The 27649-nt window shown below is 44.6% G+C and overlaps 2 protein-coding genes across 2 annotated transcripts; one reads left to right on the top strand and one right to left on the bottom strand.

Annotated features, from left to right (window-relative positions):
- Positions 1 to 26315, bottom strand: LOC145355169 (uncharacterized). The gene is made up of 4 exons (XM_080207084.1): positions 26236 to 26315; positions 23490 to 24128; positions 20707 to 20797; positions 1 to 1151 (listed from the first exon to the last, which is right to left on the bottom strand). The coding sequence occupies exons 1-4, from the start codon at positions 26289 to 26291 to the stop codon at positions 324 to 326; spliced, it is 1614 nt and encodes a 537-aa protein (XP_080063210.1). The 5' UTR covers positions 26292 to 26315; the 3' UTR covers positions 1 to 323.
- On the top strand, positions 14639 to 18510 carry LOC145354751 (uncharacterized). The gene is made up of 2 exons (XM_080206207.1): positions 14639 to 14762; positions 16606 to 18510. The coding sequence occupies exon 2, from the start codon at positions 16713 to 16715 to the stop codon at positions 17943 to 17945; it is 1233 nt and encodes a 410-aa protein (XP_080062333.1). The 5' UTR covers positions 14639 to 14762; positions 16606 to 16712; the 3' UTR covers positions 17946 to 18510.
- Positions 26316 to 27649: the final 1334 nt, after the last annotated feature.

Raw genomic sequence — 27649 nt, 5'->3', positions numbered from 1 at the left:
GGAGAACACTTCAGCAGTCACGGGCATTCAGCCTCTAATCTTCAGTTCTCCACCTCAGTAACTTTGTCTAACTTCATTCCCCCCCCTCAGTTCATCTGCTGCTGAAACTCATCCATTCCTTTGTTCCCTTGAAACTGGACTATTCCCAGCTGCTCACAAACACGGGGGTGTGCAAAACTCAAAACCAATTGGATTTATTTGGTCTTCACCAAGAACGTTAACATCTAAAATTGCTCTGGCGATTATTAGCATCAGTAGCGAAAGGCCCCAATAAACATGTTTCAGTTCTGGATGTGATTCGCATCATAATCGAATCATTGCAGTTACTTGTGAACTTGCTGGTGTGACCGTAGGTTGGATGAGGTAGCACATCTCTTCCCACACTGGGTGCAGACGAACGGTTTCTCCCCTGTGTGAACTCGCTGGTGTGTCCGTAGGTTAGAAGACCGAGTGAATCCCTTCCCACACTTTGAGCAGATGAACGGTTTTTCCCCAGTGTGACCTCGCTGGTGTCTCAGTAAGTCGGATGGATGATTGAATCTCTTTCCACATTGGGAGCAGCTGAATGGTCTCTCCCCAGTGTGAACTCGCTGGTGTATCAGTAGGTCAAATGACTGACTGAATCCCTTCCCGCACTCGGAACAGCTGAAAGGCTTCTCCCCAGTGTGGACTCGCTGGTGTCTCAGCAGGTCTGATGACTGACTGAATCCTTTCCCGCACTCGGAGCAGATGAACAGTTTGTCTCCTGTGTGAACTCGTTGGTGTCTCAGTAGGTCACATGACTGAAAGAATCCCTTTCCACACTTGGAACATTTGAACGGTCTGTCTCCTGTGTGAACTCGCTGGTGTCTCAGCAGATAACATGACTCAGTGAACCCCTTCCCACACTCGGAGCAGACGAATGGTCGCTCACCAGTGTGACAGCGGAGATGAATTTCCAGCACTGATGGGTATTTGAATAACATCCCACAATCATCACATTTCCAGGGTTTCTCCTCATTATGGCTACATTTATGTTCTGACAGGTCAGATGATTGGCTGAAGCCTTGAGCACACACAGAACACGTGTACGGTGTTGCCGCATTTTCGACGGTGCTTTTTCCTTCCATGTTCAAAATATTTTGATATTCAGGTTGCGATAAACTGAGAAACTGTCAGATCCTGATGTAATGCTTGTTTTCGGTTTCCCGACTGCAAATCCTCCCCTTCTAATACTCTGTGAAATCGATTTAAAAGAGAAAAAAAGGAGTGAGAGAGAAGTCACAAAAACACAAAGGCAGGTTGTGAAATTGAACTGAATGAATCTGGTAATTTGTGGGACTGGTACTTGGAAGAAGTGACCGTGAAAGCTGCTGGATTGTTGTAGAAACCAAACTGGTTTACAGATGTCATTCAGGGAAAGGAATGAAGGAATAAAGGCCAAATAATATGGAATTAATACAGAAATTAATTTAAAAGTAGTTCATACTAAAACATATTTCACCAGGGTCACAACAAACTTGCAAATATAGCAAGATTAACTTCTTTAAAAGCACCCATCATTTCTGCCCTCCATCACTCCCCTCCACCAGTACTCACCTTCCCCTCCCTCACTAATAACCCCACCCCCTTGCTGGTGCTTCCAACACCTGACCCTCCTCCCTCCCTCTGTCTCCCCCCCCCCCCCCCAAAACACGACCCCCTCCCGTCACCCACCCCCACACCTCCCCCTCCCCCAATACACACACAACCACCCCCCTCACCCTCCTCCCACACACACCCCTCCACCGCACCCCACGCACGCCCCCTCCCCTCTCTGCCCCACCCTACCCTTTGCATCCCCTCCCCTCTCCGCACCCCCTCCCCTCGCCCCCACTCCCACTCCCCCCCACCCCTCTCACGCGCGCCTCCCCCCCCTCCGCCCTCACCTCCCGCTCCCACTCCACCCCTTCGCGTCCTCCATCCCCTCTGCACCATTCTCCCTCACATTCCCCCCTCCTCAGCTAAACCCTCCTCCCCGCCCGACTCCTATTCTTCTTACTCGCACCGAGTCATATCTACCTTGCATCAGATCTCCCCTCAGCCTCCTCTGCTCCATGGAAAACAAATCCAGACGACCCAACATCGAAGAACATTGCCCCTAACAAACATGGCGACTGCACATTCGCTGTCTCCACATCATCACTTTGCCCCAACAAACATGGACACTAGGCATGCGCACTCCCCAGATTGGCCCTCAGAAACATGGCGACGGCGCAGGCGCACATGACGGTCGTGAATTCGGGTCAGAAACGGGGTTCCGCTCGGTACAAACGGAGAACCGAAACATTCTTTTCCGGGGTTTGCAGTTTACACAACATGTTTATCAATCCTCTCCACCCACCCGCCGGACCCATCGCTCCCTCCGAGACACCATTCCACCCACTTACCGATTCGACCTCAGATCAATCTCCATCACCATTAATGACGCTGCGCATGCTCCACTTTCAGCCCCGCCCCTCGCTCTCCGATTGGTTGGAGGACCAAGCGCTCCCGCTCGGTCCTCCGGTCCCGCCCCCTCTCTCCCTATTGGTCCGGAGCTGCCGTCAATCAGATGGGCATTGTGACGTTTGCAAATGGTGGGCGGGGCCACAGACTAAGGCCGGCCTGTTGATTATTGTCTCACAACACCAGGTTAAAGTCCAACAGGTTTATTTGTAGCACAAGCCACTAGCTTTCGGAACTGGCTGTTCCTTCTTCAGGCCACCCATGTGACGGAGGAACAGCCAGTGCCAAAAGCTAGTGGCGTTTGCTACAAATAAACCTGTTGGACTTTAACCTGGTGTTGTGAGACTTCTTACTGGGTTTACCCCAGTCCAACACCAGCATCTCCACATCATTGCTGATTATTGGCAGCATTTTCTGTTTGGGAATTAGAGATGGATGGTCAGTTCCCCTCTGTCCAGGACTGGGGGATTCACCCTCGTTTCCCCAGGGCACTCATCATCACCGTAACTTTACAGGAGAAAGTCCCTGCTTCAATCCCCCACTGCAAACTTTGATTCTAATTGTTACTGAGGAGGAATTAACAGTGAGTTTAGTTTCATGTTGAACAGGGGGACAGTTATTGTCTCGTTCTTTAAAAGATCCTTCTTCATCTTTAAACAGAGGACGATAAATCCGAGAAAACTGGTCCACTGTGACCCAGAAACAAGATATTGAAGATGCTGCAAATCCCACCTCAAAACGGAAACACTCAGCTTCTATGAGGAGAAACATATTTAGTTTTTTTCAGGTTGGTGTGTATACATCCCCATAATATTGAACGGCTCCATGAAATCTCTGTTTAACCTTCCTTGCTTTAAAGAGAGCAGTCCCCTTCTCTGTAATCTCTCCACAAAATTGAATTTCCTCATCCCTGGACATTAATGCAAGGTGGAGGATTGAGAGGAGATTTTGGAAAATATTGTCAGTTGGTGGATGTTGGAAAATGGAGAAGGAACAAAACCAGAAAACGCAATCTCCAGCTTGTGAATCTTTAGAAACTCTTTGGAAACCGGAATCAGAGGAGAATGAAGAATGAACTGAGCAGAGTAAGAAGTCTCACAACACCAGGTTAAAGTCCAACAGATTTATTTGGTAGCAAAAGCCACTAGCTTTTGGCGTGCTTGCTGCTCCTTCGTCAGGTGAGTGGGAGTTCTATTCACAAACAGGGTATATAAAGACACAAACTCAATTTACAAAATAATAGTTGGAATGCAAATCTTTACAGATAATCAAGTCTCAAAGGTACAGACAATGTGAGTGGACACAGCATTCGGCACAGGTTAAAGAGAGTTATATTGTCCCCAGACAGGACAGTTTGTGAGATTTTGCAAGTCCAAGTCATGGGGGTTACAGATAGTGTGACATGAACCCAAGGTCCCAGTTGAGGCCGTCCCCATGTGTGCGGAACTTGGCTATCAGTCTCTGCTCAGCGACTCTGCGCTGTCGTGTGTCATGAAGGCAGCCTTGGAGAATGCTTACCCGAAGATCAGAGGCTGAATGCCCTTGACCACTGAAGTGTTCGCCAACAGAAAGGGAACAGTCTTTCCTGGTGATTGTCAAGCGGTGTTCATTCGTCCATTGTCGTAGCACCTGCATGGTCTCCCCAATGAACCATGCCTCGGGACATCCTTTCCTGCAGTGTATCAGGCAGACAACGTTGGCTGAGTTGCAAGAGAATGTATCGTGTACCTGGTGAATGGTGTTCTCACGTTCTTATGTTCATCCATGTCGAGCTGTAACTGTAAGGTTAAATTTATAATGGTAATTGTGACAAAGTGTTTATTATGCAAATTTCAATCATTTTTAAATATCAAGAGTTAACCTATCTCTTTAGGTACTGAAATCCCAATTTAAATTTTGATTCCCTCTTTCATTTCTGCCGATCTTTTAGAACCGTTCTGTGCATAATTCTGAACATAAAATGATGTCATTATAAAAAATTTGAACACAGTTTCATATAACAATGTTTCCTTTGAATTGGTACCAGTTTTATTGGATTTTACTGAAATATGTTTATCTCATAGGTGCCCCTTTCAACTTTGGGTGGTATATTTCTCATTTAACACAGAGATTGTTAAATCAAGAAGTGAGAAACGAGGAGGAAGACTGGTTTCGCAATTCAAAAGGTTGCCAGAGGAGGGAGTTCATGACTGATATAGCAACTGCTATAGTGCAGGAGTGTTCACTGTTAATACTCTTCATTTGACAAATCTGGATATCAAATTTCAAACATTAATCAGGTGGGTTAAGACAATTTGATTTGTACAATGGTAGTTAGGCATTCAGACACAGACATTATTAAAGTAGATACCTGCTTACTGTTCAATTTGTAAGATGGGATGGAAAGTAATGCAACAGTTGTGTATGGAAATGTTGTTGAGGAACAAAAATTTCGTTAATTGTGAATACAACATTTGTAACAGGTTAATAGTTAGTTTGGCTGAATCTTGATACTACATGGTTGGAAAAGAGTCTTGATCTGTGTTCCATTTCGCTATCTGGTCCAGGATCAAGAGGAGGGATTGTGGACAGAGAGAGAGAATGGCTAATTTAACAACAATAATGGCAATAGTGGCTTTAAAAAGGCTTTTCTGACTGAGAGTTAAGAGTGCCGGGATTTTTGGTCAACCTATAGATTAAAAGCAGATGCAGATCATAAAATTGCTCTGATCTGGGATCTGTGATCTGAAGCTTCCTCTGTTGGCCAGATAAAGGAAGTTGTTTACACTGACCCAAACATTGCTTCTCTGATATATATGGTTGCTCTATATGGAGTATGCAGTTTGAATGTAAGAATAAAATCATTGTTCACAAATAATTTCATTGGATGTTCAAGCCGTGTGATTGGTTACACAGTTGGCTGGATGATAGGGAATCTTCCAGAAGCAAGTGGAGAATTGTGGATAAAGAAACATTTGGGTGTTTCTTTGCCAGCAATAACTCAAAGAGACCGACTATCGCAAGAAGACCTGTACCCTGAAGGATGCTTCAGAGAAGAAGAAGATACATTGAGACGATTTCTTGGTCAAGCTTTTCCCAAACTCAATAGTGTCTATTTTCAGTTAAATAGTTGAAGTTGATGTTCAGTTAAAAGAACTACAGTTTGGTTGAAAGTTGATGTTCGGTTAAAGATCAGGAAAGAGTTGGTGAATTGCAACTGTTTATGTTTGAGTTGATACTAGAAGTGTTAAATAAATAAATTGTTGAATTACTGTCCTTGTTTGTTCCATTAAACTGGAATGTTTGGAAGGTGTTTTAAGCTGAATAACCCAATGCATTCCTCTCAATCCTCAATAACATCATTCACATCTTCCACTTCTTAACTACCTCTCATTCCAAACATTACAAATTCCTTGTATTTTTTTAAAACGTTGACATTTTTAGCTAAAATATTTGAACAGGAGCTGATGAATTTATGTGAAAAAAAAGCTTGTGATGGTAAAAATTAATCTGTTCCCACATGTGAGCTGAGTCACACTGACACACTAAGAACGACACACATACGACCAGAGTGACAGAGGCCTCAGGAAAAACAGACATGCCTCAAAAATCAAACCAGGAAGAAGCTTGACAGAGGTAGGAACTGGGGCTAAATCATCACAGACACCAGAACCTGAAATCAGTTTGCCAACTTTAAGGGCGTTCAAATGGTCAGTGGATAGGCATATGGATAACATTGGAATAGTTTAGGTTAGAGGGTCATTAGATCGGTTCCACTGGTTGGTGCAACATCGAGGGCCGAAGGGCCTGTACTGCGCTGTAATGTTCTGTGTTCTATAATACCCCAGCTAGGCCAGCCACACTATCACAAGCACATCACATAGTCGTAACTGCACGAATTGGAATGTGAGAAATACGTCCAATGTCCCACCCGATCCTTATAGCCCTTCCTTCATAGAGTCAGACAATCCTACAGTGCAGAAGAATATATCTTAACGAGGACATCTTTTCTTCCAATCACTGTAACCCTATACACTTATCCTGGCTAATTAATCTAACCCACACATCTTGAGGGGCAAATTAACATGGCAAAACCACAGAGAGACTGGGAGAATGTGCCAACTTCATACCGAGTGACCAAAGGTTGGAACTGAATGCAGTCCCTGAAAGAATGAGCCAGCGGTGTTAGCCACAGTGCCAATTCCATCACATGAATAGCAGAGAAACGAACAAAATGATCCACAGGAAATGGCTTATCCTGGATTTGAATCTGGGATCTCTTGAACACATTGTAAGTACAGCAACCAAAAAAACTCATTCATGTCCTTAGACCAACGAGCTGACGCTATCTAGTCAAATCAACAAAAATGCACTTCCATTGGCATCCAAAGCCGATCGGGCATTTGTAGGGAATGGTGAAAATGTTGGAAAAACTCAGGAAATCAGGCAGCATGTGTGCACGAGGAGACAAAACTCATCTTCCAGCACTAAATTTGGGAATGATTAGAAATATGGAATGTTTTAACCAAGTGAAATCCAGGAGGGAGTAACAACAGGAAAGGACTTGGATGCGATGGAAGTTTCAATGGGAAAAGATTTTGCCGTTCATGGCCTCAGCTTGAGGGAAAAAGCAAATCACAGAATGGCTTACACCACAGAATGAGCCCATTCAAAATGTTTTCCCTCTCTTTGTTCCCGCTACTCTCTCGCTGTCTGTGTGTAACCAACTGAGCCCCGAGATCTGGCATTTTTTGGAGGTGAGATTCAGTGTGTTGTCTCTGGAGTTTACAAGAATGAGAGGGGATCCCATTGAAAAGTCTGAAATTGGGAGGCAGTTTGAAGGTGTACTGGATAAGAGGCTCTTCCCGCCCCCCTCCCCCTCCTCCTCCGTCCCTGGGAGCGTCTAGAACTGGACTCAGATCCTCCAGATAATACATTCTCCTAGCACTGAGATGAGGAGACAGACTTTCTTTACCCAAAGGCATGTGACCAACTGGGACTCTGTATTCCAGACTCCTGTGGATCATTAGTTGATGCGAATATTGAAGGCTCAGATGGAGAGGATTCTTAAGGGGATATCGGGATAGGATGGGGAATTGGTGTTGTGGATCCCTCATGATCTTATTCAGTGGTGCTGGAGGCTGAAAGGGACATGTGACGCAAGAATACGCAAGGATATTTTGGCCTTGGAGGGAGTGCAGAGGAGGTTTACTAGGCTGATACCAGAGTTGAGGGGGTTGAACTATGAGGAGAGGCTGAATAAACTAGGCTTGTACTCGTTAGAGTTTAGAAGAATGAGGGGAGATCTCATTGAGACGTATAAGATGATGAATGGGATGGATAGGATAGAGGTGGAGAGGCTCTTCCCGCTCAGAAAGGACAGTAGGACGAGAGGGCCTCAAGATAAAGGGGGGGCGGTTTAGAACGGAGTTGAGGAGGAACTTCTTCACTCAAAGGGTGGTGAATCTCTGGAATTCTCTGCCCGTTGAAGTGGTGGAGGCTGCCTCGCTAAATATTTTTAAGACGCGGGTTGATGGGTTTTTGATAAGAGAGGGGATTAAGGGTTATGGGGAGAGGGCGGGAATGTGGAACTGAGCCACGACAGATCAGCCACAATCTTATTGAATGGCGGGGCAGGCTCGAAGGGCTAGATGGCCTACTCCTGCTCCCATTTCTTATGTTCTTTTGTGACCCAATCCTACTCCACTGATTCTGTGCAGTGCCAATACTAAATATGGCAGCAGCTGCTTCTTGCTGGCCCATTCATGAGTTTTGTCAGGCACTGACTGGGCAGTAGTAGCATTTGTACAAGAGTGGGATCGAATCCCATCACTGCCAGATTGAATTGCTGTCATTTCACCTTTATGAATGTCTTTGGTTGAAGCTGTGATGGCTAAAATTTAAGATGTATCATTATCCATTTTGACCAGCAGAGGCAATGAAAATATAAACTGCCGTGTGTAACGAACGGGTTTGTGGAACCAGTTTAGTTGCTCCCCAGTAAGTCGGATCTGCGTCCCTTCTGAGCATTGTTGTATCTGTGTAGAGTAGTGATTATCACGTTCGCCTCAGATACTGGAAAATCTGATTCGAAACTGGGCAAGAAACGTTTCCAAATTATTTGTGTTCGTATTTAAACATTAGCTTAGCTGCTGAATATTTTCTGCTTTAAGTCAGTGAAGGGAACAAACAAGGCTAATATTTTAGCTGGATGAACTTGCATCAGAGCTGGGAAAGTAACATTAGCAATAAGCTCTTAACAAAAATCATGCAGCACATTAATCTGTATATGATGAATATATCATATTATATATTTGATATATATTAAATAATACATATGATATATATCATATATAACATATGTAGGATCTGATACATGCCCAATTCTTCAATTCCATCTCAGATATTGTCACCCCCATCAAATATCACCAACAGCAACTCCCCAACCGATCTCGATATTATCTTCAAGTCCAAAAATCTCAGCCTTCAATATTCGTATCAACTAATGATCCACAGAAGTCTGGGATAGAGAATCCCAAATAGTCACAAGCCTTTGTGGAGAGAAAGTCTGTCTTCAGTCGATTCCTCACTCCACAGATTATGGGTATATTTACTGTGAAGTTTACTAAACTAACATAGCTCAATAGTTATGATTTCAACTCCTGGGGTTGCATTTTTCAAGGCTACACCTTGGAAATAATAAAAACAAACTAATATAAATACAGTACAACAAGTAATACACCCTCCTTGATAAAGTAACAAACAACTCTATTACAATGAGAATGGACCATTGTGGCTTGTCTGCTCTCAGGGCTTCACCTTCTGGATTTTCACCTTTTGGGGTTTTTTTGTCTCCTGGGATTTGCCACATCCTCCTGGGCTATACCTTCCAGGGGTTACAAACAAATCACAATGATTATATAATAAAACAATAAACTCACATAAACACAGTACCAACAACTAAGCACATAATAACAACAAATCCCTTGCAATTTTTATTTATATCATTGTCAAGAATCTGGATGTACCAATACACAGGTCACTGAAGGTGGCAATGCAGGTGGAGAAGGTAGTCAAAAAGGCATACAGCATGCTTGTCTTCATCGGCTGGGGCACTGAGTTTAAGAATTGGCAAGTCATGTTGCAGCTTTATAGAACCTTAGTGAGGCTGCACTTGGAATATAGTGTTCAATTTCCAGTCTCCACACTACAGAAGGATTTGGAGACTCTGGAGAGGATACAGAAAAGAGTTACCAAGATGTTGCCTGGTACCACAGTAGAAAACAGTACCACTGCCGGGAAATCCATTGTCAATTTGTCGGACTACACACTACAGGGCTCAATTTGCCCCACCACCAAAATAGACCCTATCAGTCTCGCAGCAGACACAGAGGAATTCATCAGGCGAATGAGGCTGCGGGAGTTCTTCCACAAACTCCAAGAGGCCAACAACGCATACAATGAGACAGCCGATGAACCGGAACAGCCGACAGAGAGATCCGCAGTGCAGTGACCCAAGAGGAAAGAGTTGAATTGGACTCCTCCAGAAGGCCACTGCCCTCGAGTGGACATGTCTGCCCAAGCCGTCAGGAGGTGCCTCAATGCCAGATTCATCAGCCGAACCCACAAGGTAGTCTCAAACATCACCCAAGCACAACGCAATGCCATCTGCGCTTTCAAGACCAACCGCAACATTGTCATCAAACCAGCAGACAAAGGAAGGGCCATCGTCATACTGAACAGAACGGATTACTGCAAAGAAGTGTTCCACAACTGAACAACGAGGAACACTACAGACAGTTACCCACAGATCCCACCAAAGAACACACCCGTCAACTCAACAGACTGATCAAGACATTTGATCCTGACCTTCAGATCACCGTCCGTACTCTCATCCCACGTACTCCCTGCATTGGAGATCTCTACTGCCTCCCAAAGATTCACAAGGCAAACACACCCGGCCGTCCCATCGTATCGGGCAATGGGATTCTGTGTGAGAACCTCTCCGGCTATGTCAAGGTCATCCTGAAACCCATTGTACAAAGAACCCCCAGCTTTTGTTGCGACACTACGGACTTCCTACAGAAACTCAGCACACATGGAGCAGTCGAACCAGGAGCACTCCTTGTCACAATGGATGTCTCAATACTCTACACCACGATGATGGCATTGCTGCGACTGCCTCAGTACTCAACGCCGACAACTACCAATCTCCAGATGCAATTTTACAACTTCATCCTGGACCATAATGTCTTCACCTTCAACAACCAGATCTTCATCCGGACACACGGGGACCAAATTTGCACCTCAATATGCCAACATCTTCATGCACAGGTTCGAACAAGACCTCTTCACTGCACAGGATCTTCAACCGATGCTATACATGAGACACATCGATGATATTTTCTTCCTTTGGCCTCATGGTGAACAATCACTGAAACAACCTATGATGACATCAACAAGTTCCATCCCACCATCAGGCTCACCATGGACTACACTCCAGAATCGGTTACCTTCTTGGACACACGCATCTCCATCACCTCAGCACTTCACTGTAATGCAAGCCACGGATAACCTTACGATGTTCCACTTTTCCAGCTTCCTCTCTAAATATGTTAAAGAAGCCATTCCCTATGGACAAGCCCTCCGTAAACATAGGATCTGCTCAGATGAGGAGGATCGCAACAGACATCTCCAGATGCTGGTAGGTGCCCTCATAAGACAGGATATGGCGCTCGACTCATCGATCGACAGTTCTGACACGCCACAGCGAAAAACTGCACCAACCTCCTCAGAAGACAAACACGGCAGACACAGTATCCTTCGTCGCCCAGTACTTCCCCAGAGCGGAAGACAAAGAACAACAAACAGCAAAGAACAACGCATCACAGGAAACAGGCCCTTTGGCCCAACGAGCCCGCGCCGCCATTTTAACATTGTGAGTGCCCTCTTCTATCTATGACCTTTGTCTACACCTATTGGACTCCACAATAAAGGAATTATAACCAGATTGAGGGACACCTAATTTAGGGACAATTTGTTAACACCAATCAGCCTAAGAGCACGTTTTTTGGGGTGTGGGAGGAAACCGGAGCGCCCGGAGAAAACCCACGCAAGCACGGGGAGAATGTGCAAACCCCGATAGACACCGACCCAAATCCATGTATCTGCACAGCAAACAGTGATAGTCACTGAGCTGTCGTGTTGCCCATCAGTTGGTCCAGTTTAAGCGTACACTAACGACGTGAAGCACTAGGCTACTCTCGAAGCAACATCCAAGAGCAGCCCTCGCACGACCCACCGCGTGTATGCCCCTTGTTGGACAACAAGGTGGACCAAATCACCTGTGGATGTAAAAAAAAATCTTCTCCGGAGCCTTCGACATGTCATTGATGAAGACGAACATCTCGCCAAGACCATCCCCACACCCCCACCTCTTGCCTTCAAACAAGCGCACAACCTCAAACAGACCATTGTCCGCAGCAAACTACCCAGCCTTTAGGAGAACAGTGACCACGACACCTCACAACCCTGCCACAGCAACCTCTGCAAGACATGCCAGATCATCAACGTGGATGCCATCATCTCACGTGGGAACACCATCCACCAGGAACATGGTACATACACTTGCAACTCAGCCAATGTTAAACAAAGTGAATCGAGTTATGCACAGACACCGTGCAGTTCCGATGAAAGATTGTTGACTAGAGAAATGTAAAAAAAAATGCTTCACTCTTCACAGATGCAGTCAGATGAGCTGACAATTCCAAGATGTCCTGTTTTTATTGCAGATATCAATCATCTAAACCAAGCATGTCGTTTGTTTAACTGGTGAGTTTTCAGAATGTGGAACTTGTTGCGAAAAAATACTTTGAGATCTTCTCTGGGCTGAAAAATTATATCTAAGTGTGAATAAAATCATCGCCAGCTGAAAATGGAAAGAGATTCACTCGGTTATCCCATTGACTGATAGAATAGCAGAGTCACATTGGAGAGAGACCATTCAGGTACATCATGGTTGCGAAGAGATGAGTGTGACCTGGGATTTCCTCAGTTTTCCCACCTGATAACACTCCAGCTATAAAGCTTCCAAGGATTTTGGCCACAATCTGTGCATCCTTACTGACAAGACACAGTTTAAACATATCTGGGGAAGGAGTCCTTTGTTCCCTCCACCTATTGAGACTCTAGTGAGTTCTTGTCTAACTTTATGAATTTGGCTAAGTTCAAGTGCAGCAGGGACATGCTGTACTTGGTTGAAGTCATTAGGTTACATTTTAGCCTCATTTGAGGGAGTGCAGAGGAGGTTTACTAGGCTGATACCGGAGTTGAGGGGATTGAGCTATGAGGAGAGGCTGAATAAACTAGGCTTGTACTCGTTAGAGTTTAGAAGAATGAGGGGAGATCTCATTGAGACGTATAAGATGATGAATGGGATGGATAGGATAGAGGTGGAGAGACTCTTCCCGCTCAAAAAAGACAGTAGGACTAGGGGGCACAGCCTCAAGATAAAGGGGAGGCGGTTTAGAATGGAGTTGAGGAGGAACTTCTTCACTCAAAGGGTGGTGAATCTCTGGAATTCTCTGCCCGTTGAAGTGGTGGAGGCTGCCTCGCTAAATATTTTTAAGAAGCGGGTTGATGGGTTCTTGATAAGAGAGGGGATTAAGGGTTATGGGGAGAGGGCGGGAAAGTGGAACTGAGCCACAACAGATCAGCCATGATCTTATTGAATGGCGGGGCAGGCTCGAAGGGCTAGATGGCCTACTCCTGCTCCTATTTCTTATGTTCTTATGAAGCAATTTTTAAAAGCGGTGTCTCGGCCTTTTGGCTCAGATGCAAATGAGATCAAGCCTTGGAGGAGGTGTGATGCCTACTCCAATCAGCTTGGATCGTGTAGATCAAGCTCAGGACAGGAGGTGAGAGCCCTGTCTTGTCAACTCGGATCGGGAATGTCTCAACTCGTTGGGACTCTGAATTGGATTTGATTGGATCGAACTGGAAATAAAAACAAATTACACCCAGGATAAAGCTTTGGGTGGAGGGTCCCGTGTTCTCTGGCTGTGATATTAATCGATTTTAACAATGTTATATTTTGCTTGATGATGTTTCTATCACAATGGAATGAGGAAAGAGCCCAGCATTGGGTAGAGGGCAGAATGCCTTGAAAGAGGACAAAAAAGAAATTCCACCCAGGATAAAACTTCGGGTGTAGGGCTCTTTGGATGCAATGTTAATCGATTTAACAAAGTTATATTTTGTTTGACGATGTTTCTATCACAGTGGAATGAGGGAAGAGCCCAGCATTGGGTAGAGGGCAGAATGCCTCGAAAGAGGACAAAAAAGAAATTACACCCAGGATAAAACTTTGGGTGTAGGGCTCTTTGGATGCAATATTAATTGATTTAACAAAGTTATATTTTGTTTGGTGATGTTTTAATTCCAATGGAATGAGGAAAGAGCCCAGTGTTGGGTAGAGGGCAGGATGCCTTGAAAGAGGACAAAAAAGAAATTACACCCAGGATAAAACTTTGGGTGTAGGGCCCTTTGGATGCAATATTAATTGATTTAACAATGTTAGATTTTGTTTGATGATGGTTTCTATCACAATGGAATGAGGAAATAGCCCAGCATTGGGTAGAGGGTGGGATGCCTTGAAAGAGGACAAAAAGGAAATTACACCCAGGATAAAACTTTGGGTGTAGGGCTCTTTGGATGCAATATTAATTGATTTAACAATGTTATATTTTGTTTGATGATGGTTTCTATCACAGTGGAATGAGGGAAGAGCCCAGCATTGGGTAGAGGGTGGGATGCCTTGAAAGAGGACAAAAAGGAAATTACACCCAGGATAAAACTTTGGGTGTAGGGCTCTTTGGATGCAATATTAATTGATTTAACAATGTTATATTTTGTTTGATGATGTTTTAATTACATTGGAACGAGGAAACAGCCCAACATTGGGTAGAGGGCAGAATGCCTTGAAAAAGGACAAAAAATTAATTACACCCAAGATACAACTTTGGGTGTAGGGCCTTTTGGATGCAATATTAATTGTTTGAACAAAGTGATATTTTGTTTGGTGATGTTTTAATCACAGTGGAATGAGGGAAGAGCCCAGTGTTGGGTAGAAGGTCCTCCATCCTCAGCAGAGAAGGGGCTGGCGCAGGCGCAGTGGCGCTCTCCCAGTGCAGCGACTGCGCCGGCGCTGCCGCTCTCCCCGGAACAAGTTATGGATTTTATGTTTTTTTGGAGGCGAATGGACGCGGCGGAATCGGTGGGGGAGACTTCATAAACGCCCAGTGGAGGTGGCGAACCCGGTAAAGGAGAGTCGCAGCAGCCGGGACGGGATCAAAACCCGGGCGGGAATGGCGGGGGCCGCCTGTCGGTTGCCTGGTTACGGGCCGCCATCTTTGTTGTGGGCAGTGGGCCTGTTGGGTTGTCCTCAGCCTGTCCCCCCCCAGGCAGAGAGGGGATGGTGTGAACATCTACCCTGCATTCTAATGGAGAAACTCCTTTTAAACAGGGGATTAGGAGGGGAACAGTTTACACACACACACAAAACTCAAACCAAGAGAATTGCACGCCTCTGAATTTCCATTTTGGACTCATCGTGATGATTTTTCCTCCAAAAATGAGGGGGAAATCTCAAACCAAACATTAGACCAAAACCTCGCTCTATTCATCTGAATGTAACTGCGTCTGTGGAAAATGATTTATGATGTGGAGGTGCCGGCGTTGGCTGGGGTAAACTGGGCGGCACGGTCGCAGCACTGCTGCTTCACAGCTCCAGGGTCCTGGGTTCGATTCCCGGCTCGGGTCACTGTCTGTGTGGAGTTTGCACATTCTCCCCGTGTCTGCGTGGGTTTCATCCGGGTTCTCTGGTTTCCTCCCACAGTCCAAAGATGTGCGGGTTAGGTTGATTGGCCAGGCTAAGAAATTGCCCCTTAGCATCCAGGATGTGTAGGTTAAAGGGATTAGTGGGTATAATATGTAAGGATATGGGGATAGGTCCTGGGTGAGATTGTGTTCGGTGCAGACTCAATGGGCCGAAGGGCTTCTTTCTGCACTGTAGGGTTCTATGATTCTAAACACGGTAAGAAGTCTGACAACACCAGGTTGAAGTCCAACCGATTTATTTGATCAAATAAAATTGGTTGGACTTAAACCTGATATTGTCAGACTTCTGATTGAAAATGATTTAAACATCTGTGAGACTGGAAATAGTGAGCCGTTTCATGGAGGGAATTTGAAAAGAAGGATGTGAATTTTAAATTGAGTTTGCTGTTTAACTGGGAGCCTGTACTGATCCCGGTAATATGATAGTTCGGGCAACGATAGAGACAGAAGCCGCAACTGGTGCCCACACAGCCCCTTTGCCACCATAAATACTGATCCCAGTCATCTGATAGTTCCTGTGTAGGTCAGTGAGTACAGGGTGATGGGTGAATGAGTAGGGAATGATTGGAGAAATTCGGAAACACGAGACAGGGCCAAGTTGAGTAGCGTGACTGATTTGGAAACCCGTTCTTGGAGATGGCACAGAAATGTAGTCAGAAGGTGAACTTCTGGTAAAATATTTCACTGTAGTTGTGAATAGTTTAGCCTCAGACAGTTATCAGGGAGCGGCGTGGGTTGGAGTTTGTAGTAGGGTCCAAAAGCATTGACTTCAGTCTCCCCATATTTAAATGGAGGAAGTTGCTGTTCATCCAGCGCTGGAAATCAGACAAGTTAGAATGGTGGGTGATGGAGTTCGTATACACCGTCTACCCTGACCCTGCCTGGTGGTGGAGTTTGAAAGTTTGCGAAATTCTGTCAAAATTATCATCAGTTGAAAATCTGAAAGTTAATCTCTCACTTTCATCCCCTACCACACACATATCCCTGTTTCCCTTTCTTTCTCCGTCACTCTTTCTTGATATCTGTTCTGATAGAGGACAGAGACTCCTGTAAGTCCAGATCAGGTTACAGGTTCCCTTCCCTGAAGGACATCATTGAACCAGTTGGGTTTTTGCAACAATCCAGCAGCTTTCATGGTCAATTTTTTCCTTCTGCCAGCCCCACAAATTACCAGATTCATTCAGCTCAGTTACATAACCTGCCTTTGTGTTTTTGTGGGTCCTCTCTCACTCCCTTTTTTTCTTTTTGAAACCAATTTCACAGGGTATTCGAAGGGGAGCGTTTGCAGTCACAAGCAGGAACCAAACATCAATTCAGGGATCAGACTGTCGCCCAATCTATCATAAGCTGACTATTATTGAATTTTGAACATGGAAGGAAAATGGACTGTTCACAGAGGGAGGAAACCGTGGAAATGTGAGGACTGTGAGGAGGGATTCAGATCCCCTTCTGAACTAGAAACTCATCGACGCACTCACTCTGGGGAAAGGCCATTCACCTGCTACTTGTGCGCGAAGGGATTTGCTCGATCATCCAACCTGCAGGCCCACCAGCAAATTCACACAGTGGAGAGATCGTTCACCTGCACCGAGTGTGGGAAAGGATTCATTCATTCCTCTGACCTGCTACAGCACCAGCGGATTCACAGTGGAGAGAGGTCATTCACCTGCTCTGAGTGTGGGAATGGATTCACTTGTTCCTCTGACCTGCTGATACACCAGCGGGGTCACACAGGGGAGAGACCGTTCACCTGCTCCGAATGTGGGAAGGGATTCACTCGGTCATCCCATCTTCTGAAACATCAGCGAATCCACACTGGGGAGAAGCCGTTCACTTGCTCTGAATGTGGGAAGGGATTCACTCAGTCGTCCAACCTGCTGCAACACCAGCGAGTTCACACTGGGAAGAAGCCATTTCCCTGCCCCGAATGTGGGAAAGAATTCACTCGATCAACAGGGCTGCAACAACACCAGCGCGTTCACACTGGGGAGAGACCGTTTACCTGCTCCGAGTGTGGGAAAGGATTCACTCTCTCGTCCAACTTGCTGAAACACCAGCGAGTTCACACCGACAAGAGACCTTTTAAATGCTCAGACTGCGAGAAGTTCTTTAAAAGTACCCGGGACCTGATGTCCCATCAACTTGTTCACACTGATGAGAGACCGTTCAGGTGCTCTCACTGCGGGACTGGGTTCAAGAGGTCATCTCTGCTAACTCTACACCAGCGAGTTCACACTGGAGAGAAACCGTTCACCTGCTCTGAGTGTGGGAAGAGATTCACTCAATTGTCCAACCTGTTGACACACCAGCGCGTTCACACTGGGAAGAGACCGTTCACCTGCTCCCAGTGTGGGAAGGGATTCACTCACTCCTCCAACCTGCTGAAACACCAGAGAATTCACACTGATGAGAGACCTTTTAAATGCTCAGACTGTGGGAAGGGCTTTAAAGGTTCCAGGAACCTGATGTCCCATCAACGTGTTCACACCGATGAGAAAGCATTCAGGTGCTCTCACTGTGGGACTGGGTTCAGACGATCATCTCAACTCAATGTACACCAGCGACTTCACTCACGGGAGAAACTATTTATCTCCTGTGAGTGACAGACATTATTTATTCGGTCGTCCAAACTGCTGAGACACCAATGAGTTTGCAAACAACTGTCATATTGGATTCTGTTGTCAATCAAATCCAGGACTGAACCACGTTCACTGGGGTTTGTCTTTGCTGTTATTCATAAACTCCAGCCAGTTATGGATGTTAATGTCCTAGACAAAAGTCAAATCAGCTTTGTGTTATACACACACGCACAGTGTTGTGTCTTTCTAAGCTCACTTGTAAATGAAACTGTGCAGAACTTAGTGGTAATTATGTCCAGGGCTGAATCATTTTCATTTGGGGCATATTCCCGCTGATGTTAATAAACTCATGCCCGTGATAGGTGTAAATAAGGTGTGCAAGCTGTGCCCTTCTAATTCTATCTTTTACGGTCATTCTGTGCTTCTAAAACTTCATTCTAACTCTTTTAAACTCTCTAACAATGCTTTAATACAATTTATTCTTCCTCTGCATCTAGCTATGACTGTAACACTACATTCTGCACTCCCTCGTTTCCTTCTCTATGAACAGTATGCTTTGTAAAGCGCAAGAAGCAATACTTTTCACCATATGTTACACGTGATAATAATAAATCAAATTTAATCAAATCATCACAGTTGAGCAAGTCACCTTTGTGTTAAATGCACAGTGTGCTGGAAACTTTTAATATCTCTCGTTAGCTCGTTTTGAGGGGCTCTCCTCCACCATCACCTCCAAGTGTGAGGAGTTCATGGAGCTTCTTTGTCACTAAGATTGGGACAATCCTATCAGCTGTCTCTGCTGCTTCCCTCCCTTCCACTAGTCCACCTGGATAAAATGTCTGTAATGTTCTTCAGCCTGAACTCATGTCTTGCTACAGTTTCTCTCCTATATCCTGTCACGTCCCCTTCCATGCTCATCTTGTCCATGATGGCACCAGAATGAGTGGGAATGTGAGTTTGTGAGGAGGAAGCAAGGAGAATTCAAGAGTATCGTGTACAGTTTTGGTCACCTAGTTACAGGAAGGATGTAAATAAGGTTGAAAGAGCGCAGAGAAGGTTCACAAGGATGTTGTCGGGACTTGAGAAGCTGAGTTACAGAGAAAGATTGAATAGGTTAGGACTTCATTCCCTGGAGTGCAGAAGAATGAGGGGAGATTTGATAGAGGTGTATAAGGTTTTGATGGGTATAGATAGTGTGAATGCAAGCAGGCTTTTTCCACTGAGGCTAGGGGAGAAAAAAACCAGAGGGCATAGGTTAAGGGTGAAAGGAGAAAAGTTTAAAGGGAATATTAGGGGGGGATTCTTCACACAGAGAGTGGTGGGAGTGTGGAATGAGCTGCCGGATTTTTAATATTTAAGAAAAACTTGGACGGGTTCATGGATGAGAGAGGTGTGGAGGGATATGGTTCAAGTGCAGGTCAGTGGGACTAGGCAAAAAATGGTTCAGCACAAACAGGAAGGGCCAAAAGGCCTGTTTCTGAGCTGTAATTTTCTATGGTTCTAGGACTCGGACAGTCTGAGTATACGGAGAAGGATTTGGCAGAGGAATATGCGAATAAGATTGATGTTATCCACTTTGCTATAAGTGAATATTAAATGAATGTGGTATACTTCTGAACTAACAAGAGGTTGGGAAGTTCTGATGTCCAGAGAGATCTGTGTGTCCTTGTTCATGGGTCAGTAAAAGCTAGCATGCAGGGACAGCAATCTTTATGGAAGGCCAATACTGCGTTGGTTTTCATCGCTCGAGGGTTTGAGTATAGGAGGAAAGATGTCTTGTTGCAAATGTATTGAGCCCAGATCAGACTTCACCTGATGTTCTGCGCACAGTTCTGTTGCCCTTATCAAAAGAAGAATTATTTATCATGGAGGGAGTGTGACAGAGGTTCACTAGTCCCTGTGGTGGTAGGATTGACTTAGGAGAGCTTGAGGAGACTGGGTCTGTATTCCCTAGAGTTCCAAAGGTGAGGGGTGACCTCATTGACATTTAGAAAATTCTTGTAAGGTGTGAAGGGTGGATGTAGATAAAATGTTTTCCCTGGCTGGTGAATCTAAAACCAGGGAACACTGTCTCAGGATAAGGTCATTTAAGGTGAGCCCATAAGTGGTTTTAACTGATATACCAGCAACAATGTTAAGTTTCTCCCTCTCTGTCACCTCTGCATTTTTTGTCACTATTTGGTTAGTGCGTGTATCGAAAACTGAGGCAAAACATTGATTTCTGCATTCACCATTATTAACTCCCAGCTTCATCTTCCAAGGAAATTTTATTTTATTCATTCACTTTAGCTATTCTCTCCCTCTTTATATACTTACAGAAGCTTTTGCTTTCCATTTTTATATTTTGCATTAGTTTTCGTTCATAATTTACCACGGCACTTTTTATTACATTTTACTGACCGGCTGTTGATGTGTGTATCACTGGACTCTGCAATAAGTTATGCATTTGTTTTGTCTTTATGTTATTCTTAACTTCATTGTTTAGCTGTGGATTTATTTCCCCCCTCATACCACCTTTCCTCCTCTCTGGAATATATTTTAGTTGGGAGGACTTGAATTTCTCCATTAATATGTCACTGTTTATCAGCTGTCCTCCCTTTTAGTTTCCCTGCCCAGGCCACGAGGGCAAAATTTGTCCTCATGCCTTATGTAATCATTTTTGTTTAACTCCAGCATGCTAGTGTGGAACTCCACTTTCTCATCCTCAGACTGATTTTGAAATTTTAGTACATTATGATCTCTTAACTTTGGAATCATTTATTATCCCTATCTCATTGCATGATACCAAATTGTGAATGTCCTGCTCCCTGATCTGTTCCACAGGGTCCCAAGGTTCAGAATAACAGATGGGATCTGGGACTTGACCATGAGAGTAACTGAAGTGTGAGAAATGAAATAATAAGGGGAACCAATGGATGTACTGTATTTAGATTTCCAGAATGCATTTGATTTGGTGCCACATCAAAGATTATTGCAATAAATAAAAGCTCACAGTGTAGAGGATAACATATTGGCATGGGTAGAAGATTGGCTAGCTAACATCGCTACGCTAACAAGCAACATAAGCATAAATTGGCTTTTTCCTGGTTCATAAGATGTAGTAAGCAGTGTATGCAGGGTTCAGTGCTATTTAAAACCAACTGCATCATCTGTTTAAAATTTATATAAATGAGTTGGATGAATGGAATGAAGGTTTGGTTGCTAAATTTGCTCATGGCACAAAGATATATTGGATAGCGGAGTTTTCTTCTTCAAAATAAACTTGAGCACAACTGGTTCAAAGCAAATACTCTTATTTTAGTGTCTTTTATAAGCATTTTAAAGCGAAATAAGGAGTATTTGAGAGAGAGAGCAACAAAAGCCAGCAAGCATTGTGCTGCATCAAACAACTCCAAATATAATCTGGATCGACTAACGAAACATTGATCTGTGTCTACAATATAACTGAATTCCTATATTGTGTTAAACGTTGGATACAGTCTCCAGCTGCATCAACAACTGGCCTCTGTGGCCATGAAAGCTTCTGTTTACCTTATCAGCAAGCTTGTTTACCTTACATCGTACTTTCAGAGGAAGGAGCTAAATTTGGACCCAGAATTCCAAGCTGAGTTTTAAAATTTGGCCAAATTAGCTTGTCAGCTTGAAGCATAGCACAATTAGTTACATTAGATAGAAATACCTTAAAATGAGGTCTTTTAACTGGCCAAACCATGCAAAGGATCCCACAGATAGTGAGATATGAAGAAACACTGAAGGCTACAAAGCAGCATAGATAGGTTACATGAGTGGGCAAAAACCTGACAAATGAAATATAATGAAAAGTCTGAAAATGTCTGTTCTGGCTGAAAAAATAGAAGGGGAGCATATTATTTAAATGGTGAGAGATTGCAGAACTCTAAGATGCAAAGGGATCTGGGTGTCCCAGTGCATGAATAGCAAATTTGCAGGTATAGAAAGTAAGTGGGAAAGCTAATAGAGTATTATTGTATTCAACTTCTCTTGTAATAAACAAGAATGGGATGCTGGCCTTTATAGTGAGTGGGATAGAATATAAAAGCAGGAAGGTCTTGCTGCAACTGTACAGGGCACTGGTGAGGCCGCAGCTGGAGTACTGTGTGCAGTTTTGGTCGCCACATTTGCACAAGGATATTTTGGCCTTGGAGGGAGTGCAGAGGAGGTTCACTAGGCTGATACCAGAGATGAGGGGGTTGGACTATGAAAAGAGACTAAATAGACTGGGTCTGTACTCATTGGAGTTTAGAAGGATGTGGGGGGATCTTATAGAGACGTATAAGATAATGAAGGGGATGGATAGGGTAGAGGTAGAGAGATTCTTCCCACTCAGAAAGAACAACAGGACGAGAGGGCACAGCCTCAAGATAAGGCGGGGGCAGTTTAGAACGGAGTTGAGGAGGAACTTCTTCACTCAAAGGGTGGTCAATCTCTGGAATTCTCTGCCTGTTGAAGTGGTGGAGGCTACCTCGCTAAATACATTTAAGACACGGGTAGATAGGTTTTTGGTAGGCAAGGGAATTAAGGGTTATGGGGAGAAAGTGAGAAAGTGGAACTGAGCCACTTCAGATCTGCCATGATCTTATTGAATGGCGGGGCAGGCTTGAAGGGCTAGATGGCCTACTCCTGCTCCTATTTCTTATGTTCTTGTGAGTTATACAGGGCATTGATGAGCTCACATCTGGAGTACTTTGTACAGTATTGGTCCCCTTATTTAAGGAAATTAGTGTAAGTAAATACATTGGAAGCAGGTCAGAGAAGGTTTACCAGAACAATAACTGGAATGAGTGAGTTGTTTAATGAGGAAAGGTTGAACAGACCAGGCTTGTATCCGCTCGAGTTTAGAAGAGTAAGAAGTGACTGGATTGAAACTTAAGAATTCCTGAGGAGTCTTCACAGGGTGGATCTGCAAAGGATGTTTCCTCTTTTGGGAAATTCTAGAACAAGTGGTCACTGTTTAAAAATAAGGAGTTGTTCATTTAGGACCGAGATACGATGAATTTTGTTCTCTGAGAGTTCAGAGTCTTAGGAACACGTTTACTTAAAGGCAGCTGAAGAAGAGTCTTTGAATATTTTTATGGTAGAGGCAGATAGATTCCTGTAAAGGTTATCGCGGTAGACTGGGGTTGAAATAATATCATCCGTGAACTTATTAAAGAGCACAGCAGGATCGAGGGGCTGACTGGTCTACTGCTCCTAATTCAAATGGTCACATGTATAGTCTGGAGTTAGAAAGGAGGAAATATCCAAAAACGAACAAGCCACTTTCAGGACATCAATGAATATTTTATTAAGGGAAAAATAAGGTATGGATTGTCTGTGTCTGCAACAATCTTTCATTCGACAGATATCAACATACTAACCTACAGCCCAGTTACAGGGACATTATCAGTGTCAGAAACAACAATAATACATTAAATATCAACATAATCTACAGCCCATTTGCAGCGTTATCAGTAACACAAAGAAAGGCAACTCGCTAACAAATCAAACCCATCGGAATAAATGGAGTTTGTTTGCAGATGTAATTTAGATCAGAATTCTCTCGAGAGTCACTTGTGGGCTTTCTGGTGTCTCACTAAGGTGGATGAACGAGAAAATCCCTTCCCACACTTGGAGCAAGTGAATAGTCTCTCCCGAGTTTTAACTCCTGAGCGTTTCAGAGGGTTAGATGGCTGAGTAAATCCCTTCCCACACTTGGAGTTGGACAAACGTGTCTGCCCGGAGTGAACTCGCTGGTGTCTCTGCAGACGGGATGACCGAGTGAATCCCTTCCCACATTCAGAACAAGTGAACTGCTTCTCCTTACTATGAACTTGCTGGTGTCTCAGCAGTTTAGAAGACTTAGTGAATCGTTTCCCACACTCAGAGCAGATACACAGCCCCTCCCCTGTATGAACTCGCAGATGTTTCTCCAGACCGGATGAACGTGTGAATCCCTTCTCACACAAGTAGCACATGAATGGACTCTCTCCAGTGTGATTAGGCTGATGAGTTTCTAACTCAGATGGGAAACTGAATTCCTTCCCGCTATCCTCACATTTCCAGCCCAGCTCCCCGCTCTGATCGATGCTTTCTCCTTCCGTGTTCAAAATCTGAAAAGATTCAGGTGTTGATAAATTGGGTGACTCTGCCTGATCCTGATGTGATGTTTGGGTTGTGTTTTTTGACTGCAAATCCTCTCCTTCTAACACCCTGTGAAATTAATTTAAAACAGAAAAAAGGGAGTAAGAGAGAACCCACAAAAACACAAAGGCAGGTTGTGAAATTAAGCTGAGTGAATCTGGTAATTTGTGGGACCAGAAATGGGAAAAAGTGATCATGAAAGCTGCTGGATTATTCATAGAATCATACAGTGCAGAAGGAGGCCCATCGAGTCTGCACCGACCATAATCCCACCCAGGCCCTATTCTCGCAACCCCGCATATATATCCTGCTAGTCCCCCTGACACTTCAGACAATTTAGCATGGCCAAATCTAACCCACACATCTTTGGAATGTGGGAGAAAACTGGAGCACCCAAGGAAATCCACGCAGTCACAGGGAGAATGTGCAAAGTCCGCAAAGACAGTGACCCAAGCTGGGAATCGAACCCGGGTCCCCGGAATTGTGAGGCAGCAGTGCCAACCACTGTACCATCATGCTGCCCAACAATTGTAAAAACCCAACTGGTTTGCTAATGTCCTTTGGGAAGGGAACCCGCCACCCAACGTGGGCTTCGTGACAGGTGAGAGAAGCAGAGGGCGAAGGAGAGAGATTTTATATACATTTAGCTTGACTGGAGATCTGACAGAATCTCCCGAGCCCTAAACCACCTCCACAACCTAGAAGGGCCAGGATGGCAGGTGAATGTGAACACCATCTCTTACATGTTCCCCTCCACAGGGTAGGATGTTGGCACAGTGGGTAGGACTGTTGCCTCATCACACTGGGACCTAGGTTCAATTCTGGCCATGGATTTGGGTGCAGAGTTTGCACATTCTCCCCATGTGCATTTCCTCTAGGTACTCCAGTTTCCTCTCACAGCCCACACATGTGCAGATTAGGTTAATTAGACGTGCTAAATTTACTATCAGGGATATTAGCAGGGTAAATATGTAGGGTTGGGGGATAGGGTCTAGTTGGGATTGTTGTCAGTATAGGTTCCATGGGCTGAATGGCCTCCCTTCTGCACTGTAGGAATTCTGTAATTCTAAGTCATACACTGTTCTGACTTGTCCGACAGCCAGGATGGGATGAGTCGAAATATCTTCTGTATAAGTATTGGGAAAACTGAAGCCTTCGACTTCACTCCTGCTACAAACTCCACTCCTTAGGCACTGACTCCTTCCTCTTGACTCTGAAACAGACTGTTCACAACGATGGTGAAATATTTCACCCTAAGAAGAGCTTTCAACCGCATATCCACATCATCACCAAGACTGCCCTATTCCCACCTTGGTAACGTTGCCTGACTCCATCACAGTCTCAGCTCATTGACTGCTGAAACTCTCACCTATTCCTTTCTTACCTCCAAAATTAACTATCCTAACACACCGGCCAACCTCTCACATTCAACTTTCCTGTAATCTTGAGCTCATCCACAACTCTGCTGTGTGCATGCATACTGACACCGAGTCTTGTTTACCCCTGATCTCACTGACTTACAAAGGTTCTATGCTAAGAAATAGCAAAAATTCTCGTCCTTGTTTTTCTCCACGTGACCATCCCTGTCTCTGTAACCTCCGTAAGAAGTCTGACAACACCAGATTGGTTGGACTTAAACCTGGTTTGGGAAATGTGAGGTACATCTGTAACCTCCTTACAGCCACACACCCTTCAAGATCTCTACACTCATTTAATTATGGCCTCTTCCGCATTCTGTGGCTCAGTGTCAAATGTTAGTTTGTAATATTTCTGTGAAGTGACTTGGCAAATTTTATAATGTTAAAAGTAGAATATAGAATACCAATTACTCGGACATAGATTGTTTATGTCTCAATCAGACATTGTAACTCAGGTTATGAAGCAGTTTCATAGACAACTTGTTGCCATTCTGTCATTGAAGGTTGAAAAACACTGCCTCCAATAAACATGGGGGGACAGTACATGTGTGAGACCCCATATTGCCCCTGACGGGAGATACCCACGGTGCAGGTAGGCCGCCGCACACAATGCCCCCGGTTAACCTGGCGGCCCTGAACTCGGCTCAGTAACTGGGGAAAAGGAAACTGCGGCTCCGCTGCAAATGGATAACCGGGAATTTCATTTTCGGGGTTCACTATTTAAACAGCATATTTACGAAGCGATTTAACCCACTGACCGATCAGCCGTAACTGCTTCAACATCCTCCATCCTTGTAACCGCCTCCATCACCATTACTCACACTGCGCATGCTCCACTCCCAGCACCGCCCCTCATTCTGTCCGATTGGTTGGAGGACCAGCCGCTCACGTTCGGTCCTCCAGTCCCGCCCCTCTCTTCCTATTGGTCTGGAGCTGCTGTCAATCAGCCGGGCATTGTGACGTCTTAAGAATGTAAAGACTAGGAGCAGGAGGACACCATCCAACCCCTGGAGCCTACTCTGCCATTCAATAAGATCGTAGCTGCACTCTTCATGGACTCAGCTCCACTTACCCGCCTGCTCACCATAACCCTTAACTCCTTCATGTTCAAAAATTTATCCTACCTTTAAAACATTTAATGAGGTAGCCTTCGCAGAGCAGGGAATTCCACAGATTCAGAACCCTTTGGGTGAAGAAGTTCCTCCTCAACTCAGTCCTAAATCTGCTTCCCTTTATTTTGAGACTATGCCCCCAGTTCAAGTTTCACCCCCAGTGGAACAACTTTACTGCTTTGATCTTATCTATTCCCTTCATAATCTTATATGTTTCTATAAGATGTCTCCTCATTCTTCCAAATTCCAATGAGTAGCCCCAGTCTACTCAGTCTTCATCACCCAACTGTCTCAACTCTGGAATCAACCTAGTGAATCTCCTCTGCACCCTCTCCAGTGCCAGTATATCCTTCCTCAAGTAAGGAGACCAAAACTGCACACAGTACTCCAGGTGTGGCCTCACTAGCACCTTATGCGGCTGCAACATAACTTCGCTGTTTTTAAACTCCATCTGTCTAGCAATGGACAAAATTCCATTTGCCTTCTCAATTACCTGCTGCACCTACAACTTTTTGTAATTCCTTCACAAGGACACCCAGGTCCCTCTGCACAGCAGCAAGCTGCAATTTTTTACCATTTAAGTAATAGTCCATTTTGCTGTTATTCCTACTAAAACCTCACATTCAGCAACGTTGTACTCCACCTGCCAGATCCTCGCCCACTCGCTTAGACTATCCATATCCCTTTGCAGATTTTTAGCATCCTCTGCACACTTTGCTCTGCCACCCATCTTAGTGTCACCTGCAAATTGTGACACACTGTACTTCAAATCATCAATGTAAATCATAAACAATTGCAGTCCCAACACTGATCCCTGAAGCACACCACTAGTCACTGATCACCAACCAGAAAAACACCCATTTACCCCCACTCTTTGCTTTCAGTTAGTTAAACCAATTAAGCTAACCGGCCTATAGTTACCCACCTTTTGTCTAACTCCTTTTTTAAACAGTGGCATCACATTTGCTGTTTTCCAATCTGCAGGAACCATCCCAAAGTCCAGCAAATTTTGGTAAATTACCATTAGTGCATTTGTTATTTCTCCTACCATCTCTTTTAG

This window comes from Carcharhinus amblyrhynchos, chromosome 18 (genome assembly GCF_965287045.1).
Source record: "Carcharhinus amblyrhynchos chromosome 18, sCarAmb.v2.hapA, whole genome shotgun sequence".
NCBI lineage: Eukaryota > Metazoa > Chordata > Chondrichthyes > Carcharhiniformes > Carcharhinidae > Carcharhinus > Carcharhinus amblyrhynchos.
This window is presented reverse-complemented; position numbering and strand designations above follow the sequence as displayed.